This window comes from Ovis aries, chromosome 3, assembly GCF_016772045.2.
Source record: "Ovis aries strain OAR_USU_Benz2616 breed Rambouillet chromosome 3, ARS-UI_Ramb_v3.0, whole genome shotgun sequence".
NCBI classification, from domain to species: domain Eukaryota; kingdom Metazoa; phylum Chordata; class Mammalia; order Artiodactyla; family Bovidae; genus Ovis; species Ovis aries.
Genome location: NC_056056.1, coordinates 34,354,194 through 34,375,930, shown reverse-complemented (window position 1 = coordinate 34,375,930; position 21,737 = coordinate 34,354,194). Strand labels below are relative to the sequence as shown.

At 45.5% G+C, this 21,737-nt stretch overlaps 2 protein-coding genes across 3 annotated transcripts in view; both read right to left on the bottom strand.

The window, feature by feature from the left end:
- The window catches only part of TRIM54 (tripartite motif containing 54), a 21,473-nt gene extending 6,778 nt beyond the window's left edge, over window positions 1-14,695 (bottom strand). For both annotated transcript variants that reach the window (XM_027966616.2, XM_027966617.2), the window contains exon 1: window positions 14,185-14,695. In XM_027966616.2, coding sequence (XP_027822417.1) covers window positions 14,185-14,352 — 168 coding nt within the window. In that variant the 5' untranslated portion in view covers window positions 14,353-14,695. The remainder of the gene's footprint in view (window positions 1-14,184) is intronic.
- On the bottom strand, window positions 668-21,737 carry DNAJC5G (DnaJ heat shock protein family (Hsp40) member C5 gamma). Its single transcript, XM_027965777.3, has 6 exons — window positions 21,684-21,737; window positions 18,939-19,054; window positions 18,229-18,442; window positions 17,886-18,030; window positions 16,840-16,913; window positions 668-16,639 (listed from the first exon to the last, which is right to left on the bottom strand). Exons 2-5 carry the CDS (start codon window positions 19,049-19,051, stop codon window positions 16,861-16,863), a joined length of 525 nt encoding a protein of 174 aa, XP_027821578.1. The 5' UTR covers window positions 19,052-19,054; window positions 21,684-21,737; the 3' UTR covers window positions 668-16,639; window positions 16,840-16,860.

Here is a 21,737-nt window from a genome sequence, read left to right as displayed (position 1 = left end):
CTCTGTTGCTGTGTGGGCTTTTCACTAGTTGTGGCAAGAGGGGCTACTCTCTAGTTGTAATGCACAGGCTTCTCGTCGCAGAAGCCGAGAAGCCTCTCTTGTCGCAGCACGGGCTCTAGAGTGCTTGGGCTTCAGGAGTCGTGGCTTCCGGGCTCTAGAGCACAGGCTCAGTAGCTGTGGCGCATGGGCTTAGTTGCTCAGAAGCATGTGAGATCTTCCTGGACCAGGGATTGAACCCGAGTCTCCTGCACTGGCCAGCAGATTCTTTACCACTGAACCTTGAGGGAAGCCCTTGGCGGGATTTCTTGAAAATTGTAAGTTAACATTTTAGCCCATCATAAAGCTAAAAAGATTAGCTTGAGATTATCCCAAGGCTGCGTTTGTGTAAGTAAACATAAATCCTTCTTAGTAACTGGAATTGTGTGAATATTGTTAAGTTTAGCTTAAAGACTGGGTTAAAGTGTGAGATCACTGGGCTTTTGTTTGCTTGATACAGTTATCTTTCAGTATTTAGAATCCAAGTGAGCAAGGTGGTGTCAGGAAAACTCTAAACCTGCAAACTCCTGGAATCTTGCTTCTCTTTGATTTGCTGGTGGCAAGCATTTGAATATGCTTGGTGTCTGAATGGGAGGAAAGGGGGCATATTATTTTTTATATAAGTAAATTATTTTATTTTATTTTTGGCTGCGCTCGGTCTTCACTGCTGCACTTGGGTTCCTCTAGCTGCAGAGGGCAGAGCACTCTTCGTGGTGGTGTGTGGTGGTCTCATTTCGGTGGCTTCGCTTGTTGCAGGGCACAGGCTGTATGTGCATGGGCTTCAGTAGTTGCAGCTTGGGCTCAATAGTTGTGGCGCATCGGCCCTGTGGCATGTGGGATCCTCCCACACCAGGAATCCAGCCAGTGTCCCTTGCACTGGCAGGTGGATTCTTAACCGCTGGACCACCAGGGAAGTCCAGGGGGCATATTCTAAAGTCTTGCCCCAGAGCAAAGACAGACTCCTAAAGCTTCTTCTAACCTCTGCCCCTCACTGCGCCCTTCCTCCGTACTCATTATTTAACAGTCAACACAGGTTTTGAGGACCTATTATATGTCAAGCACTGTGCTAGGGGTTTTCCATACATTCTTGAATTTAACCCTCAAGAATTTCTTGTAAAGATGGTAGAAAAGGGACTTCCCTGGTGGTCCAGTGGCTAAGACTCTGAGCTCCCAATGCAGGGGCCCAAGTTCCATCCCTGGTCAGGGAACTAGATCCAACATTCCCCAGCGAAGATCAAATGATCCCATGTTCTGCATCTAAGACTCAGAGCAGCCAAATAAACAAATAAATATTTTTTTTAAAAGATGGTGGAGGAGTTGAACATTTACCCTCTGACCTGAACTATAAGAAATAAAGTAAGAAACATACAAGTCTAACACCTATTGAACACTTAGTTTATGCGAGGCTTTGCTCTAAATCCTTTTATTTGTATTAATTCATTTCATTTTCATATCATTAGCTCCATTTCAATGATGGGAAATTGTAGCCCAGAAAAGTTAAATAAATTTGCACACGATCATCAGCCAGTTGGTGGCAAAATCAATATCTGAACTCAGGCACTCTGACCTCAGGGTTAGGGTAATCATTATACTCTGAATAATCATTATACTACATTGTCAGTTCAGTTCAGTTCAGTTCAGTCACTCAGTCGTGTCCAGCTCTTTGCGACCCTATGTATCGCAGCACGCCAGGCCTCCCTGTCCATCACCAACTCCCGGAGTTCACTCAGACTCATGTCCATCGAGTCAGTGATGCCATCCAGCCATCTCATCCTCGGTCGTCCCCTTCTTCCCCTGTCCCCAATCCCTCCCAGCATTAAAGTATTTTCCAATGAGTCAACTCTTCGCATGAGGTGGCCAAAGTACTGGAGTTTCAGCTTTGTAATATTGCTCTTTACAGCATCGGACCTTGCTTCTATCACCAGTCACATCCACAGCTGGGTATTGTTTTTGCTTTGGCTCTATCCCTTCATTCTTTCTGGAGTTATTTCTCCAGTGACCTCCAGTAGCATATTGGGCACCTACTGACCTGGGGAGTACCTCTTTCAGTATCCTATCATTTTGCCTTTTCATACTGTTCATGGGGTTCTCAAGGCAAGAATACTACATTGTCAGATACAATGAAATTTAGGTCCATTGAAGAATGATGCCCAAAGCTAACATTTTTCTCTCTGAGCCTTAGGTGAAGTGTTTTAGCAAAAGAGTCATGAAGGACCAAGCATCATCCTTTCATATAGGAACCTTTCAATAGGAAAGAGAGGACAGCCTAAAAGTCAACTGTGCAACTGTGGATTGAAGTTATTTCAACAGAAATAAACAGAAGATGACTCATCATGCCAAAATCTCATGTGCCACACAGTGCTAGCTGGCAACCAGAGTGACCTTCTTGTCTGTGGAGAGATAGTTCAGATCTCACAGGAGACCTCCTCCTATGGCTACACATGCCCCCATGGTAGATAATTCATCATAATTCATCAGACTCGTGTGAAAAATATTCTGAGGCAACATAACCAAACTGAAACACTCAACTGCCTACTAATCCAGGTCATACCCCTCTATTCATCCAAGAAGCCAAAGAGCTAAACAGAGATTACAAACCAATGACAACATTCAGAGAGCCAGTCTGCTTTTGGAAGGAAGCCAAGGTCAACGGGGTTGAGTGACGAATTTACCCTCAGTACCAGATAAAGCTACCCTATTTAAAGAGGACTGATAAACAGAAGAGATGCAACAGGAGATGCAAGCCAAGATAATACAAAAAGGAAATGGAAAAGAAAGCATGATGAACAAGGGACAAAGATACCTTCTGGAAGAACTGCTTCAACAAACAATTTCAATTAAAGAAATGAAAACAACTCTCAAATCCATACATGACTAGTGGAAAAATCGTAGCTTTGGCTAAACAGAACTTTGTCAGCTAAGTGATGTCTCTGCTTTTAATATGCTGTCTAGGTTTGTCATAGCTTTTCTTCCCAGAAGCAAGCGTCTTTTAATTTCATGGCTGCAGTTACTGTCTGCAGCAATTTTGGAGCCCAAGAAAATAAAATCTGTCACTGTTTCCATTTCCCACCCATCTATTTGCCATGAAGTTATGGGACCGGATGCCATGATCTTTGTTTTTCGAATGTTGGGTTTTAAGCCAGGTTTTTCATTCTCCTCTTTTACCCTCATCAAGAGGCTGTTTAGTTCCTCTTCACTTTCTGCCATTAGTGTGGCATCATCTGCATATGTGAGATTGTTGCTATTTCTTCCAGCAATCTTGATTCCAGCTTGTGCTTCATCCAGTCCAGCATTTCACATGATATATTCTGCATATAAGTTAAATAAGCAGGGTGACAATATACAGCTTTGATGTACTCCTTGCCCAATTTTGAACCAGTCTGTTGTTCCATGTCCAGTTCTAACTGTTGCTTCTTGACCTGCATACAGATTTCTCAGGAGGCAGGTAAGGTGGTCTTATATTCCCATCTCTTTAAGAATTTTCCACAGTTTGTTGTGATCCACACAGTCAAGGGCTTTAGTGTAGACAATGAAGCAGAAGTAGATGTTTTTTTTTTTTTTTTAATTTTTTTTAGATTTTTTTTGTAATTCCCTTGCTTTTACTGTGTCCAATGGATATTGGCAATTTGATCTCTGGTTCCTCTGCCTTTACTAAATCCAGCTTGTACCTCTGGAAGTTCTCAGTTCATGTACTGTTGAAGCCTAGCTTGAAGGATATTGAGCATTACCTTGCTAGTAAGTGAAATAAGTAGAACTGTGCAGTTCTTGGAACATTCTTTGGCATCAACTTTCTTTGGGACTGGAATGAAAACTGACCTTTTTCAGTCCTGCAGCCAATGCTAAGTTTCCAAACTTGCTGGCATATTGAGTGCAGCACTTTCACAGCATCATCTTTTAGGATTTTCAGTTGCTCAGCTGGAACTCCATCACTTCTACTAGCTTTGTTCATAGTAATGCTTCCTAAGACCCACCTGACTTCATACTCCAGGATGTCTGGCTCTAGGTGAGTGACCAAACCATTGTGGTTATCCGGGGCACTAAGATCTTTTTTGTATAGTTCTTCTGTGTATTCTTGTCACCTCTTCTTAATCTCTTCTGCTTCTGCTAGGTCCTTGCTGTTTCTGTATTTTATTGTGCCCATCTTTGCATGAAACGTTCCCTTGGTATCTCCAATTTTCTTGAAGAGATCTCTAGTCTTTCCCATTCTACTGTTTCCCTCTATTTCTTTGCATTGTTCACTTAAGAAGAAAGCATAGTCTCCTTGATTAAAGAAGAACCAGTCACAAAAGGACAAATACTGTACGACCCTTCTTATATGAGGTACCTAGAATGGTCAAACTCACAGAGATAGAAGGGTGGTTGCTAGGGGTTGGGGGAAGGGAAGTGAGGAGTTATTATTTAATAGGTATGGAGTTTCCATTTGGGATGATGAGAGTTCTGGAAATGGATAGTGGTGATGGTTGAACAACAATGTGAATATTCTTAATGCCACTGAACTGCACACTTAAGAATGGTTAAGACAGTAAATATTTATTTTATGTGTACTTTACCATAGTGCTACAAAAGAGAAGAAAAAGTAATCAAGACTTGTTGGGTTATCTTGGTCAAGGGTCCTACTTCAAATTCCCCACAGTGAGGACTCACCACAGAGATTGATCTGAGGTGGGCTGGCGAGGCACGTGCCTCATCACCGCTTCCATATCTGCCAAAGAAATTTCCTTGGTGGCTCATCCCACTGGCTAATCCTGGCTAATCCATTCTCCCAGGACCAGGGGCTCTGAGAAGCAGTGAATGCTTAGGCAGTCAACCTCAGTCTCTTGTTTCAAGAGCACCTTTCTTGGAAGCTGGAGAGCAAGCAGGGCAGGCGAGGGGGAGGGTTACTCCTCTCTGACCACAGGCTGGTGCTGCTCCCTGGAGTAGATGCCGCAGCTGAGCACAGCTTTGCCACTCTTCCCCGGGTCCTGGAGTCCTCCCCTCTTGCACAGCTCAACTCCTTCTGCCATATTCTACCTCTGGTTGGCTTTCCTCCTAACCTCGAGGGCACTCTTCCTTTTTGTAATGGCTTCAGCAATGTTTCCCCTACCCAACTCCACATCCAACTTTCTTTGCTAGAGTAGACCCTGAAGCGTATATGTATGTGTGTGTATATATATAGACACATACGTGTGTATATATGTCCTTTGGTACTAGGGCTAAACTTGACTACTAATAAACAGAGAAGTTTCTCTTTTGGCCTTTTGGGGGCTTCTGGCTCATGGCATGACATGTTGCTAGCTTATGTAGCTCAGACTCCCTCACTGTGCTACCCAAGTGTGCATTTCCCAAAATGTGGTGGACATACTGAGGACAGGCATGAAGATTTCAGGCGGCATGGGGATGGACATATACATTTCTTAGGTGTTTGTTCTTTAGTCGCTAAGTCGTGTCTGACTCTTTTGTGACCCCGTGGACTGTAGCCCGACAGACTCCTCTGTCCATGGGATTTTCCAGGCAAGAATTCTGGAGTGGGTTGGCATTTCCTTCTCCAGGGGATCTTTCCAACCCAGGGATTGAACCTGCATTGGCAGGCAGATTCTTTACCACTGAGACACCAGGGAAGCCCTCTTATGTGTTTCAGTTCAGTTCAGTTCAGTCGCTCAGTCGAGTCCGACTCTTTGCGACCCCATGAATCGCAGCACGCCAGGCCTCCCTGTCCATCATCAACTCCTGGAATTCACTCAGACTCACGTCCATCGAGTCAGTGATGCCATCCAGCCATCTCATCCTCTGTCATCCTCTTCTCCTCCTGCCCCCAATCCCTCCCAGCATCAGAGTCTTTTCCAATGAGTCAACTCTTCACATCAGGTGGCCAAAGTACTGGAGTTTCAGCTTTAGCATCATTCCTTCCAAAGAAATCCCAGGGCTGATCTCCTTCAGAATGGACTGGTTGGATCTCCTTGCAGTCCAAGGGACTCTCAAGAGTCTTCTCCAACACCACAGTTCAAAAGCATCAATTCTTCAGCACTCTGCCTTCTTCACAGTCCAACTCTCACATCCATACATGACCACAGGAAAAACCATAGCCTTGGCTAGATGGACCTTAGTCGGCAAAGTAATGTCTCTGCTTTTCAGTATGCTATCTAAGTTGGTCATAACTTTTCTTCCAAGGAGTAACCGTCTTTTAATTTCATGGCTGCAGTCACCATCTGCACTGATCTTGGAGCCCCCAAAAATAAAGTCTGACACTGTTTCCACTGTTTCCCCATCTATTTACTTTAATGTATATTGGAAAAAAATAACCAGCCTTTAAAATTGGTGATTTTTCCTGGACTCTGTCATGTAGAATTATAAATATTTCATCTTTAAAGGTGAGTTCTTTTTTACAGAGTTATTTACTTGACTGTACCAGATCTGGTTTGGGGCATGCAGGTTCCTGGTACATGCAAGATCTAGTTCCCTGACCAAGGAATCCCTGAGTTGGCAGCTCTGGGTCTGAATCACCACGGAAGTCCCCAGAGTGAGTTCTTTTAAGTAGAAATACTCGAGCATAGTACAAATGGTGTACACAGCTTTGGCAAAAATCAGGAAGATGACAGAGAATGAAGTTTGGGACATTTGCTCTAACTCTTTCCTAACTCCCTCCCCTAATCAAAACTTGTATCTCTTATGTCCTAAACAGTTTGCAAGTGTGAAGCGGCTACCTTGAGAAAGTCATCTGTACTAGATATGCAGATAAAATTGTTCCCCATTCTTGGTAGCATCTCTGTATTTTAATTGAGAGCATTTAATGCAAGATGATATAGGGAAAGTAGCAGTGATCTGAAGATGTGGTTTGGGATTTGCCATTTATGACCTTGGGAAAACAATTTCTCTTATGGCTCACATTTCCTCAGATCTAAAAAGAGGATTTGTACTTAGCAGTAGCTCCATTCAAAGGCTGATGTTCTCTGAGCAATGAGCCTTAATGGATTTATTTATGGTAAGAACACTGACCAGTGTGGTGGAAGGGAGTTGTTAGTTTTTATAGCAACCTTCTCCTCTCACATCTTGCAGGTCACCATGTCCCTCTTTTGAATCCACTATCTCTAGTTAGTGCCTCCCTCTAGCTGTCCCTTGAATGCCCTCTTCCTGTTTGATATTAACAGTTCCTGAAATCCCATCTTCTCTGAAGTAACCCTAGTGTGTTTAGATGGATTTATACATTCTATAATTGTATATTATTTATGAGGCTTAAAATTTACATAATACAAGAGCTCCCTGGTGGTCCAGTGGCTAAGACTCAAGAGCCTAATGCAGGGGAACTGGGTTCCATGCCTGGTCAGGGAGCTAGATCCCACATGCTGCAACTAAGCCCCGGTGCAGCCAAAAAAAAAACAAAAAAATCACAACACACCTGTATTATCTTTATAACCAGAATAAACAGTAAAATTGTTTTTTCAGATAGTTAACATGCTGGTTATTTAATGCTGCTGCTTAGTTGCTTCGGTTGTGTCTGACTCCACAGACGGCAGCCTGCTAGGCTCCTCTGTCCATGGGGATTCTCCAGGCAAGAATACTGGAGTGGGTTGTCATGCCCTCCTCCAGGGGATCTTCCTGACCCAGGGATCGAACCCAGGTCTCCTGAACTGCAGGCAGATTCTTTACCACCTGAGCCACCAGGGAAGCCCGGTTATTTACTAGTAAAGACTAAATGAGTTACAATGGTATTACAATGCAACTATGTTTAACATGTTCTTAACATGGGGAGAGACTCATGAAAAAAGCAGGATGTAAGTCTATATAGACAGTAGGATCCAAATTTTGAAATGGGTGATGGGAGTTATAGGATTTTTAAATTTCTTATTTGTATTCATCTACATTTCTCAAATTTCTTTGTATAAACCATGAATTACTTTATTAAATGCATAAAATAAAAACTAAATATTTTTGCAATAATTTCCACTGAGTGATAGAATTGTGGGTGATTCCTTCTTTCTTTGAAAAATATAATTTTGAAATTTTGTACAAGGACCTCATATTTGGGGAAATAAATGTTTACTTTTTAAAAATACAATGCTTAATCCTGCCGTGAATGAACAGGGGGCATTAGAGTGCCAGAAGCATTAACAGGAGAAAAGATACTTAGCAGACTTATGTTAGTTTACTCCCTAGTTCATACACTACAGATGCCCTATTTCCTGGGCAGGGGATTCAGGCTCCATCACTCCATTACCTCCCTAAGGGGTTCTTACCGTCAACCTCATCCCTGGGGGCCATTTCCCCATTAACTACCCTTCAGCCCAAGGAAGGGTGATGGGAGAAGGGTTGTCAGTTATATTAAGGGGGTTGTTCTTGTTGTTTTAAACAAACTGGAGAAGCATAAATAAGTAAAAGGGTTTATCTAAAAAAAAAGAACTGTGTTAGTTTAAGGAAAGTGTCTAAGAAAATACCACTTGAAGACAGGGTAGACAGGAAGCATGAGATGGTTATTAGAAAGAGTTTTAGGAAAGCAAAGATACTAGAGGAGTTCAAATTACAGATAGAGGAGTCATGGGACAGGGGAACTTGAAAGGTAGATTTTACCATGAAGGGCTTTTAAAAAAATTGTTTTAAAACCGTACAGGATTTTGAATCCAAGGGTAAGGAGCTGAACTTAATTTTGTAGGCAAGGTTTCTAAACTGCAAGAGAAAATCAGAGTGAATATTAATCTAACAGAAGTGATTTGGATACTCGGGAGAGAAGACTGGCCATTGCTTCTGATGTAAAGGCCCAGGCTTCCCTGGTGGTCCAGTGGCGAAGACTCTGCGCTTCCACTGCAGGGAGCGCCCTTGGCCAGGGAAGTAAGATCTCCCACGCCTCCATCTGGCCAGATAGACACACAGATCAGAAGCAAGTCACAACCAAGTTGCCGTCTTGCCCTCAGACAGAAACAGAAAACCCTGCAAAGACCAGGGATGCCAGAGGTGGAATCTGACCAATTGCATGGGTGTGAGTGGGCTGCCGGGGAGAGGAGGGAGTCAAAAAAACTCAGACCTTTCAAAGTTGGTGCTTGGGAAGACATTGGTGCCTGTGACGCTGCAGAACTTAAACCTGGGGGCCACTGCTCCCCAAATGAGTAGAATTCAAGGGTTCTGTGAACCTTGATGGGAAAAATGACATCTTTATTTTCACTAACGTCTAGAAATTGAGCACTTTCCTTTATTATGAAGGTAGGAAGTGGGGTGTGGAATTGGGTGGGGGAAACATTGCCGAAGCCATGAGCTGTCTCTCTTTTAAGCTATATTCCTTTGGTAATGGTCTGCAGCATCCAATGGAAACATTCCATCTAGAAAGATGCTCTGTGAATGCAGTTCCTCTATTGAATCTACACTTCTCTCAGAATGCTTTCCCTCTTTCCTGGCTACCCAGAGTGATGCTGATTTGGGATACTTGCCCAGGACGTAAGAACGGTTGTTGGCAGCTCTCTCCCCTAAACTGTTGGCCTGGCCAATGATGAATAGGGGACCATGCAGGTCCTCTGAGACAGAACCTCAGAATATACTAGAGAAACTGGGAAAACAGGGGCAGAAGACCACGCATTTGAAGCAAGTTGAAGACCTTTAGAAGAATCCAGGTGTTGGCAGCAAAAGCTGAGTTGTGGGTGGGGGAGGGTTTTTGAGGGGAGGGCTTGCTCTGCCCAACAGAACCTAGCAGTGAGCATGACACAGATTTGTGAAAGGAGGCTGGCTCAGAGGAGGACTGGTAAGCAGGAGAGTGAGCCACGGGACTTCCCTACTCGGTCCAGCAGTTAAGACACCATGCTGCCAATACAGGGGGCGTGGGTTTGATCCCTGGTCGGGGAACTTAGATCCCACATGCCAGTGGTGCAGCCAGGAAAAACAAGAAACAAACAAAAAGAAGAGTGAGCCAAGATAGGACACTAGTAACTGAATGCAAAGTCCTGAAAGAATGGAAATACATGATGATCTCTCTTCAATTTGTGAAATCGGATTGTTAGGTTTACAAGGATGTTAAACAGCAATTTAAAGCCCCTCTTTATCCATGTGTGTGAAACAACCTGCTTTACTCATGACCAATTAAGGAAGAAACTGGTAGGATAGAGCCCAGTAGTGCTGAGTCTCCGTCTATGATTTTGTTTCCCAGTAAATCCAGTTTCTTTCCTCAACTAAGATCCTTCAATCAACCAATTTCCCGTAAAAGAGACCTGCCCAAGTCTGGGCCGGGGAGGGGACATCTCAGTGCCCTCAGTGGCAGGTGGAAGTGGCTGAAGAGGAAGGCTGTGTAGGGTTTTCACCAGCTGGCCTGTGCTTGTACAGCAGCCCTAACAATTAGACTGTAAAGAACTGGAATTTGGGGGACTTCCCTTGTGGTCCAGCGGTTAAGAATCCATCTTGCGATGCAGGGGTCAAGGGTTTGATCCCTGCTCAGGGAACTAAGATCCCACGCGCCATGGAGCAATTAAGCCCTGCAAACCACAACCACTGAGCCTGTGCACCACTACTGGGGAGTCTGTGCACCGCAATGAAAGATCTCACATGCTTCAACTGAGACCCAAAGCAACCTAAATACTAAAAAAAAAAAGAAAGAAAGAAAAAAGGAACTTGAATATGGGATGAAATTAAAGAGGTCATTTCTTTCCCAGTTTGCCCTTTATGACAGAAGGAGGCCCCTTTCTTGCTGTTCCCATGTCTGTAACTCTCTCCCTACATGGACACCCTCCAGAAAAGCTGTTTCTGAACAACCTTCTCACAAGGCCTTCTGGTTGTCTGTTAAATTACAACAGGTTGCAGCTCATAAACAAGTGCCCACAGTGAAGTGGGGGCAGGTATAAAAATAAACCACAGGCTGTTTTAAAGCAGTTTAGGAAGGAATAGAGTTTACAAATTCAGAAACACATGGGAAGATGTTTGTGTCAAATTCCCACACCAACAGCTTTCCCCTAGCCAAAATGCTTGGTTGCTGAGTGGGTGCAAGTGTGGGGAAAGAGAAAGAGAGAAATTAAAGGGGGTTAATGTGGTGTTTTGGTGTTTTATTCTGTTTAAATTCAGAGAGAGAGGGAGAGAGAAAGAGAACTGTATCACAGCTCTAAAGAAAATGAGTTAAATTGTGATGGCAACTATGTAAAAATATGTATAGAGACAAGCATAATATGCAAACATGAAAACAATTGCATTGGGGAAGGTGGGATTATGGATGATTTCCTCCGAAACCTTTAATACGTTCAACATTTTCAATGAAAAAAAAATATTTTTTTGGTCCCACCATGGGATCTTAATTCCCCAACCAGGGATTTAACCCAGGCCCTCAACAGTGAAAGACTCCTAACCACTGGACCGGCAAGTAATTACCTCAAAGAAATATTTTAATTTTTAAAATTTTGTTTCCTGACTCTTTTGTTAACCTGATGTTCAGTTCAGTTGCTCAGTTTCATCTGACTCTTTGCAACCCCATGGACTGCAGCATGCCAGGCCTCCCTGTCCAGCACCAACTCCCGGAGTTTATTCAAACTCATGTCCATTGAGTCGGTGATGCCATCCAACCATCTCATCCTCTGTTGTCCTCTTCTCCTCCCATCTTCAATCTTTCCCAGCATTAGGGTCTTTTCAAATGAGTCAGTTCTTATAACCTGATGTTGTAAGGTCACAATCCCTCCAAATTATTATTTTTTAAAAAATTATTTGGTTGTGCTGGGTCTTAGCTGTGACATGTGGGATCTTGTTCCCTGACCAGGGATCAAATGCAGGCCCCTTGCATTGGGAGTGCAGAGTCTTAGCCACTGGATCACCAGGGAAGTTTCTCCTTCCAAATTCTTCTTTGTTGTCCAGCACAGTAGTTTTTTAGAACAGCCAAACACTGAGCATCATCTAAATGTTTCAGAGCATGGGTGGAATAGACTGTGGCTGTCATAACAAGGGGCCACTATAGAGCCATTCAAAAGGAAAGCGCCTGTTGGAATGTGTGGCTATGGAACAACAGCTAAGATAGTAAACCAAGGCAGGTATAGGATAAATTTAAATGTGTGCACACACACACACACACGCACACACACACAAATGTGTACCTAACCATGTAAAATTTCTGGAAGGGTACCCGAGAAAGTTGGTAATGGCTACCTCTATCTGGAGAAGGGAATTAGAGAGGGCCCAAGGTGAAGATTCGCTTTTCATAAAATAAATTCTTACAGTGTTTGAAAAAAATATGTGTGTGGGTGTGTAATATACTGGTATTACTTTTCTAAGTCCTATTAACTTTCTAGGCAATGTTCTAAGTGTGTTCTTCCTAAGTAGTTTCAAGATATAGAAGTCCTATTCTCGTCCCCATACTTAGAAAACAGACAATCTGATTATGCCTAGAGTTGTCAAAATGTGGAGGCAATGTGTGAAAAAACTAAATATGCTCATCTTTCAGAGGGAGGTCTGCTGAGATGTATATACCTAAGTGCAGCCAAAGAACTGGGTCAGCCTCCCACCAGGCCATCCCAAATAAAGCAGCAAGGAAATGAGCTGCTTCACTCTTCTCTCCTTGGAAGGCCAGGGGTGCCCTGTACTTCAAAAGATACACATTAGTCCAGATCCACAGAACCATCGTGAAGCCCTGGGAATCATGTTATCTCCCAAATATTCTACACAGGGTTCGACCCAAACAATTCCCAAGTCTCTCTGGGCTCAGATCAGTATTCCAGACCTTCAGGCAACCAAACAGTGTGTCTGGATACAGAAGACTGACTTTAAAAAGTTTTCTTTGCTTTCACATATTTCAGGCTCTAATGAAAGAATGTTTAACTACAAATTCATGAGAAGGGATGGGCGTCTCAGCCTGAAGGATGTTCAGAGTTAACCAGATCAAGGGAAAACCCAAGATGGTTGGTTGTACCTGACTGAACGCCTGGGATGATCAGACCCCAGAGAGGGAAAACCACTGGCTCTGAGGTTCTCTGGAACCAAATAATGACAGGTTTGGACACTTAGAGGAATAGGAGATGGCAAAGGCCTCGATGGGAAGATGGCAGGAGAGACCATGGAGCTCAGCGAAGATAGCAGACAACAAACAGTGGGTTGTGGGCACAGCTGCAGAATGACCTGAATTAGCCAGTCCACTATTTTCCCCCAAACATGCTGCCCCCAAAGAACTTAAAAGGGAAGCATTCTCTTGGTTAAGTTAAAAATCACTGTGTTCAACACGTTTCCCCATAATTTCTGATACAGATGAAGACTGCGTGTTCATGATGTTCCTTATCGCTGCCATGCCTACTAAGTCAGCCAGCTCTGGTCTATTCTGAGCTTTTACTTCATTGGTAAGGACACGTGTGTTTGTGTGTGTGTGTGTGTGTGCCTTTATCCCTGACTCTCCCTGATCTTTGTTCTGTTTTAGAGATTACTAGAACCTACACCAGGGCATGGGGCAAGAAAGAAAGCCCATTTATATAAACCATTCTGATACGTGCTGCTTTTAGTTCTGAAACCAGGAGCTAAAATGAGATCTGTGAATCTGATTAGCTATGCTTTGCTCCGTGACCACACACAAGCCAAAATTGGTTCCATTTGGAGGAAGTAAAATGTATTCTCTGCCTTCTTCCTGCTTAAGTGACCTCGATCCCTTTTAACCAGCAGGTCTCTTGACTCACCAATCTGGGGAGGAACACAAGTGTCACCTCCAGTGGGGGTGAATTCCCAGTGTTCTGTCCACTAACTTTGCCTGCCCCCCCCCCAGATGGATGTGCTCAGTCTTTTGCTTTAAATACAAATAATTCCACTGTCATCATGGACCTTTCGCACAGTCCACTTTTTAATGTTTCATTATCTCATTGCTATTTTTTCCAGATTTTCCATATTGTTCTTGAAATCTCAAGTCCAAGCTGGAATGCAGAGTCTAGCACAGACTGTCACACAGCCTGGTTAGAGGATCACTTCCCTGTCCAGTTTCCATGTGGGCCTCCTTTCCTCTGTAGAGACCAGCATCCCAGGGCTGTCCACACACAGGCTGTACGCTCACCACCCTGCAGAGCAGCTGCTGACTCATGCTTACTTGGGGATCTGCTAGGACCCCTGGCTCTCCTTCTGCCCTTCAGCCAGGACAGCCACCACCAGCCTCCTTGGAGCGCCTTCCTCCCATCACCTTCTGGGCGCTTGGCGCTGACCTGACAAAGAAGCCTCACCAGCCTGCCCTGCCCCGGCCCGGCCCCGGCCCACCTGGAAGACGTCGTTGGCGCACTTGCGACACAGGTTGTGCTGGCAGGGGAGGATCACCACCGGTTTGGAGAACATCTCCAGGCAGATGGGGCAAATAAGCTGCTTCTCCAGGTTGTCCATGCTGTGCGCATCCCCTAGCAGCGGCTTGAAACCCACCGTGAAGTTCATCCCCTCAGCGACTGTGCCTACCCTGGCCTTGGCCCTGGTCTTGGCCTTCTCTCACTGCCTCTGGACCCTTCCTCGTGTACTTTCGACAGTCTTCCGACTGTGTTCCCTTCTGTTGCTCACTCCTGAAACAGCTCTATGTCTCCTGTCCCTTCCTCAAAACTATTTGCTCGTCCTTAGATAGCTGTTTTCAGACACTTCTCTGCCTCGCTTTAGTTTCTGCTCTGTACCCTGGCCAGGCACACGTAGCTTTTTCTCTTCCTCTCTCCCTGAATGGCTCTGTCCCTGGAAATTTCTCCTTTTGTTTCCAAAACCCCTCTTGTCCACTCTCTGGGCACCGCTGTTTGTCTCTCACTCCCCAGAGAGGAGATTAGTTTTTAACGTGGGGGTGGGGAACAAGGGGCATGTGTGTGTGACATTCCAGCTCCCAATTTAGCTCCTGTAAGGCGAGCCACAGCTGTCACCGAATGAGTGACTCTGACTCATTCGGGAACGGGTGACTCCCCAGAGCAAGAGTGGGGTGAACTTCACTGCTGTGGTGGAAGCCAAGGTGGGCAACAGAGGTGCCCTCACTCAGAAGGCTCCTGTGAGTCCCCAACCCCCATGCTTGGGCCTAGGTGCCTCTTCCAGGTAGCAACACAGAATCTCAACTGGCCTGTGTGATAGGCACCATACATGGCCTGGGTGAAAGGAGAGATCCTGCTGGACCTATAGATAGAGACAATGAAATTTTTTGCCTCCAAGGCTTAGTCAGTGACTCTGACCATCTTCCTCTGAATCCTATGATTCAAAACAAGGGCACCAGAGATGAGAGAGAGGCTCTTTTTGGTTCTTGCCCAGATCTTTCTTATATCCCCCTGCCCTAGGAAAACAAGCCCAGGAGGCTGGAGCTGGCAGGTGCGCCAGGGCCTGAAACGACCTCATGAGCATATCCCTGAGAAAACATAGGATTCTAGTCCCTGAACACATCACTGGAGCCACACCAAGGACATCTCTTGATTTGTTAGGAAATCTAGAGAAGCGGAGTTGGGCAGAAAGGACCTGGATGCCACGGACCTATTTTGGGCACCGAGGGAATTGGTCTCCAAGAGAAATTTAGAGCACTGACAAAGTCATCATCACAAGGCTCTGGGAAGCCTCTGCCCCAGCTCCACACATGTCCTGATCTCTGGCTCCCTGAGGCGGGCTGGTCTCAGATATGCCCACCTGTCCTCTACCTTTTTCTCCTTCTTCTTCTCTATCCCAGGCATGATTTGTCTTTTGGGGGCCCAACATATGCACTGGGATTGGATTTTAAAAAGCTCTTTTATTAACTGACATTCCTTAGCCCTTCTCCCAGTCAGGAGAGAGAAGTTTGAGGAGTTACTAGGTTCTGACCCTGCGAAGATGGGGAACGGTGTGATGAGGATACCAGACAGACAGTGCGATGAAGCACACATGGGGAAAGGGTCTGGAAACATTCAGTCTTTACCCTATCACATTTTTCATGCCCCTATTTTAAGCGCAAAACATATAGTAATCAGCTTGTACAACATGAGACCAGAAGGATGGAAGCCGGCAGGCACTGCGGTGTGAACTTCGGTCAATCCACAGGCCCCATGCTCATGGATGCTGTGCCAGCAAAGCTGCAGTCCAGGGAGAACTGAAAGGCGGGACAACGACCTCTAAGCCTCAAATGCACCTATGCTCTTTTTGAGTTGTCTCATGGTGGTACGGGATGAGGCTGGCAATGCCAAGGGCATGGGCACCAGAAGAAGACGAGACCAGCTCCCAGAAAGGTTAACTCGCTTGGGAATGAGGCTGAACGAAGAGTTCTTGGCACACAGAGTTGCAACAAAGGCGGGTCACCTGACACAGCAGCTCCAGGACAGGATCCCTCCTGCTCGGTTTTCAGGATCCTGATGGAAGTCTCATAAGTGGCTGACACTACCGCTGACACTGGCTCAAATTCCAAGGAAGGCACAGGAAACACAATGTTCAGGAAAAGACTGTCACCCCTGCCTAAGACCTCACAAGGGTTGGGTAGGAGGGCTGCTCTCTAACAGGTTAAAACTGGGACTAGAGCTAAAAAGAAGAACAGCAGGGTGACCCTGTACGGCCAGGGTCAGTGACAGCATCCAGGACAAAGACGGGATCCTCACTGGGATGGAGGCCAAAAGTGCTTCTGAAGACGCGAGTCTTACATGTAGAAGGGGCAAATCAGGGTCAATGTCAGGACAGGGCTACTTGCTCCTCTCTTCCCCGAGTCCAGTGGTCTGGGCAGCAGAAGGCACCCTCACTGGGTCAGCATCTAAGGGCAGAAGAAGATGGCATCTTATTAACTAGAGCGAATGATCATGCAGAATTTAAAGCAAACCCCCTACAGGTAAGGATACAATACCTGTAGTCCACACTATAAAGATAACTCTCCAAAAAAGACTCAGCTGAATTGTTTTTAGTGTGTATTTTTTCCCTTACCCTTTAGTTATTACTGCATTTCAGTTTTCATACCTCACTCTTCTTCTTCTTTTACTAATTATCATCATTAGAATCATCGTCCCCTCTTCTAAAATGTTCTCTGCGTCCTATGATGGATTGAAAAACACACGTGTAAACATCTAGTAACAATTTTTTACTCTGTTGTATAGTTGCTAAGTTATGTCTGACTCTTTTGCGACCCCATGGACTGTGGCCCACCAGGTTCCTCTGCCCTTGAGATTTCCCAGGCAAGAATACTGTAGTGGGTTGCCATTTCCTTCTCCAGGGGATCTTCCTGACCCAGGGATCAACCTGAGTCTCCTGCCTTAGCAGGCAGATTCTTTACCACTGAGCCACCTGGGAAGCCCATTTTTCAGTCCACTGGTGAGAAAAGGGTTACCTTGCAGTTATGTATTCCTGTCACTAGATGGCACTGGTGTGAATTTCAGTCAACCCACACCCCAGGGGATAATCTTAGACACTACCTCTCTTGCTGCTGCTAAGTCACTTCAGTCGTGTCCAACTCTGTGCGACCCCATAGACGGCAGCCCACTAGGCTCCTCTTTCCCTGGGATTCCCCAGGCAAGAATACTGGAGTGGGTTGCCATTTCCTTCTCCAATGCATGAAAGTGAAAAGTGAAAGGGAAGTCGCTCAGTCGTGCCCTACTCTTAGCAACCCCATGGACTGTAGCCTACCAGGCTCCTCCGTCCATGGGATTTTCCAGGCAAAAGTGCTGGAGTGGGGTGCCATCGCCTTCTCCACCCTTTCTTGAGTAAATGCAAAGAACTGCATCCTCTAACTCGTCTTCAACTACTGCCTTTTCTAGGCACAGTCTCCCACCCCATTCCTTACCTTAATTCTCACCCCATTCATTAAGCTTAACAGTCAGGGAAAGCGAACATTACATTTAAACTGTCAGATTTTGGCAGAAGCCCCTCAGAAACCAAGTGTATCCTCTTCTCTTTCTTCACTTGGCCCCAATACTGACTTGAGAGTTTGGGGTTCACAGTTGAGAGTTCAGGGTTTCACCCACAACCCTAATTCAGCTCTCACCCCAGTCCCTGCCTGTGGTTCTCACCTGACCTTGGAGGCTGATGCTGGACATTTGACGCATATTTCTTGTTAGTTGCTTCCTCAGGTGGTGGCTTAAGTGCTCCACAGCAAAAGCAGCAGCAGCAGCAGCAACAGCAACAGGTGAGCAGGGCACACAAGAGGACAAGTGTCTACAAGGTGGGAAAGAATGGCTTCAATCCAGCAGTTACTGTGTATTTCCATTCAAGCTCCACCCAGCCTCAATGCTTCCAGCACCCAGTATATGAGACAATAGAAGCATTTGTCGTAGGAGAGGAGAATCAGCCATCCTAAGAGTGGAGGGTTGCCCCTCCTTCCTTATTTTTTAAGGGACCAGAGGAATTGTGTACCTTGAACCAACAACTATTCATTGTAAAATAGTATGTGACGCCTTCTTCGCCAAAGTGATCGTATATATATATTCCCAATGAGCCATGCCGGTCATAAATTTTCCGCTTCTTAGGGTCACTCAGTACGGCGTGGGCTGTGTTGATCTCCTTGAAGATTTCTGCTGCTTGAGCATCCCCTGGATTCTTGTCTGGATGATACTTCAAGGCCAGTCTCCTAGCCAGGCAATACACAAAAGAAGGGTGGGCAGAGGATGGGAGTGGTGGGGGTGGGAGGGTTATGATGAATAACAGGGATAAGTCTCTAGAGGGTGAAGAAAGAATGTATAAGAGGATGGAGGCAAGCAGCCCAAATCTACATTTCTTCACACGGAAGAGGATGATGGCCCCATCTGGCCCCAAAGTGGAGGTCTGGGTATTTAAAAATTGGGTCAGGGGACTTTCCTGGTGATCCAGTGGTTAAGAATCTGCTTTCCAGTGCAGAGGACGTGGATTTGATCCCTGGTCAGGGAACTAAGATCCCATTTAGGCAACTAAGCCAGTGCCTTCTAGAGCCTGCATGCCACAACGAAAGATCCTACCTGCCACAAGAAAGACCTGATGCAGCCAAATAAATATTAAAAAAAAAAAGGGGGGGGGTCAGAAAGCAAGGTAGGAGGAGAAGGGTTTAAAGGGGAGAATTGCGAGATTCAATAAGGGGCTGATGTCTGAACCTGTAGGCCTTCTTGACGTCTTCAGGTGAGGCGCCCTTCTTAAGCTCCAGCACTGCATAGAGGGTTGACCCAGACTTGGACAACTGGCGGGCAGCCTCGTCCACATGAGCCATGATCTGGGTGGGAGAAGGGGAAGAGTTTGTGAGAACTTCCAGGGGTGGGGGCCACAGAGAAGTGAACTTCCAGTGACAGGAAACTCATCCCCTTCAGGGGTGAGGCAGGAAAGTGGCTAATGGGACAAATATCAGACAATGATGAGCGGCATCTGTGACTAGCAGGGGAGCACGGGTGACAAGACATTTGAATTCAAGTTTTACAGAGGAAACATCTTCTCCTCAGCTTCCCCAGTGCCCATCAGATGCACAGAGCTCCAGACACCCCACATCCTACAGAGGTGAGGTAAGAGGAGGGCTAAACCCTGCCAAAAGATCCATTTAGTCCAGAGCCTCAAGTACTGTACAGAAGGAGTCCTGAGCCTGTCCAAGTCCTTGTTGGGTCTGAAAGCCCAGCAGGATCCCAGTCTCGGAACAGGCTGGGTGGGGAATCCTGTTGGTCCACAAGCTCCAAGGGAAGAACAAGTCAGACCAAACCATGAGCTGCCTAAGAGAAGCCAGGCGTCTAGAAACCAGGCCAGAAGGCAGTGCCTGCCCCTAGGCCAGACACTTTCTCCCTCCTAGCCACCCCTCTCAAACCATCTCACCCCTGTCCCTCAGGGAGAACAGGGAGAAGACTCAAGGGATGAAGGAAGAAGTGAAAACCGGGAGCTGTTGGATCTGACCAGAGAGGCAGCAGGGAGCAGGACCCAGGGAGTGGGAGAGAGCCTGGGAGGCCGTGGTCTGGGAGAACCAAGGCGACAGCTCAGAAGAGAGTGTTCTGGTTCCTCAGGTCCCCTCTGGCTCTGTGTGGACCCCTCATCCGGCCTGGCATCTACCTCGTAGTCGCTCTATTCAGCCGGGAGGCCTCACGCAACCTCCATGAAGGTGTGAAACTTCACACGGCAGCGGGCCAGTGGTGACCGAGCGTGCGCACTGCGTCAACACTACGGGTCACTTTTTGGCGCTGCCGGTAGGTCTTGGTTGGGGCTGGGGTGGGACTTATTTCGCTCGCGGGAAGCCTGAGCGTAGGGATCTGCCTGGTGACCGCAGCCAAAGGCTGTGGGGTGTCAGTTTCTGCCCCACCCGCGGGTGCAGCCTCCAGGGGCGTCCCTTCTCCCGTGGGAGGGGGAATCATTCATCCTGATCGGGGACATGCCTCATCGACTCACTTAAGGAAAGATAACAGGGCTTGGAGACCGTGGCTGGATGCGTTGTACGGTTGCTGCGAACCTTTCTCAAGAGGTGTATTACCTTCCTCGTGTTCTTTCACAGAATTTATAGGTCGCCACTTGGTCCTTTTTCTTTTCCTGTCCACGGGAAACTCCTACACATGCTTTAAGACCTACATCAAATGTCAGTATTCCTAAGAAACTTTTCTTCATTCCTTCAATTGTTCCCACCTTCCTCTATAAAAGCATTTATCCTATCGTATTGTAATTTACCTTGCATCTTCCTTTAAAATGATGTCTTGAACATTTCCAAAAGTCATGCCTGTTCTTCAGAAACGTCCTTTAAATACTATTACATAAGGAGGATGTACCATAATATAATTACATAATCCAGATTGGATAATTGTTTCTAATCATGATATAATAGTATAATGACCTTATGAAAATTCTTATCTTTAATCTTTGAGAAAATCTTTTTTTTTTTTCTTTAGTGTAGATTTCTGAAAGTGGAATTATTGGGTCAAAGTGAATTTTTTTGAGGCTTTTGAGGCTTTTGATCCACTTTCTTTCTAGAAAGTTACCAAAAGTACCAATTTACCTCCTTAACTAATTTGCCTTGCAGGACATGAGGGCACCTATGGGTGCTTGGCCTCACTTCCTGTAATCTCCGACAGGCTTGCATGAAGTTTACTACTTCATGATGTTGGTTTTCGTAGCTAAGGAACGCCAGTGGTACCTGTAATGTGTAACTGAAAGAATTTTATTGTTTCAATACTATCTCTGCCACCTGTCTTTTGGCTGTTATTATCTTTTCCCTTTATTACTGTTATTTATGCGCACTTACCTCCTCTTCTACAGATATTAATCCAGTGGTCATTGTGCTGGTTGCACATGGATTCAGTTGCATGCCAAAGATGTGAGTCATCTGAGCAAACTAGAGAGTCCATGTTCAACATGCACAACGACCACTGGATTAATTTATTTCTGTAGATCAGTGTAGGGGTGGGGACGAAAACCTTTGGTATCACGCACCAGTTCATAGGTTCTGGGTTAGATGAGTTTAGAGGTTAGTCACCCAAAGTAAAGGAGCTAAAGTTGACAATTTTTTTTTACTAAAGTATATTGTTTCAATATATTGTTCTATTTTATTACTGTTGTAATTTTTTTTAATTTAAATTTTTTTAACACTAAAAACATTTTGTATTCGGGTATAGCTGACTAACAGTGTTGTGGTAGTTTCAGGAGAACAACAGAGGGACTCAGCCATATCTGTACATGTATCCATTCTCTCCCAAGTTGCCCTCCCATCCAGGCTGGCACATAACATTGATAAAGTTGGCAATTTTTTGATGGTTTGTTCTCTAACTAACCTCCAGCTTTTTGTCACCATCATGGGATGACAGAACTAGTGGAACAGCCCAAGTCGTTTCTTCACCAGCACTGGGAAGAGAGCAGAAGGCACTGAAGTTCACTGTACTTACCCGAACCCCTTCTCTCAGTCTACAGGCCCAGTGTGGTCCGGCCCCGCCTCTCCC

Excerpts from the sequence above, each read along its gene's own strand:
- DNAJC5G (XM_027965777.3), bottom strand. The coding sequence starts at position 19,051 with ATGGCTCATGTGGACGAGGCTGCCCGCCAGTTGTCCAAGTCTGGGTCA. Across the intron at positions 18,031-18,228 it reads TGAATAGTTGTTGGTTCAAG|ACACTTGTCCTCTTGTGTGC; the intron begins GTACACAATTCC and ends CCCACCTTGTAG. Across the intron at positions 16,914-17,885 it reads GCATCAGCCTCCAAGGTCAG|GACGCAGAGAACATTTTAGA; the intron begins GTGAGAACCACA and ends AATCCATCATAG.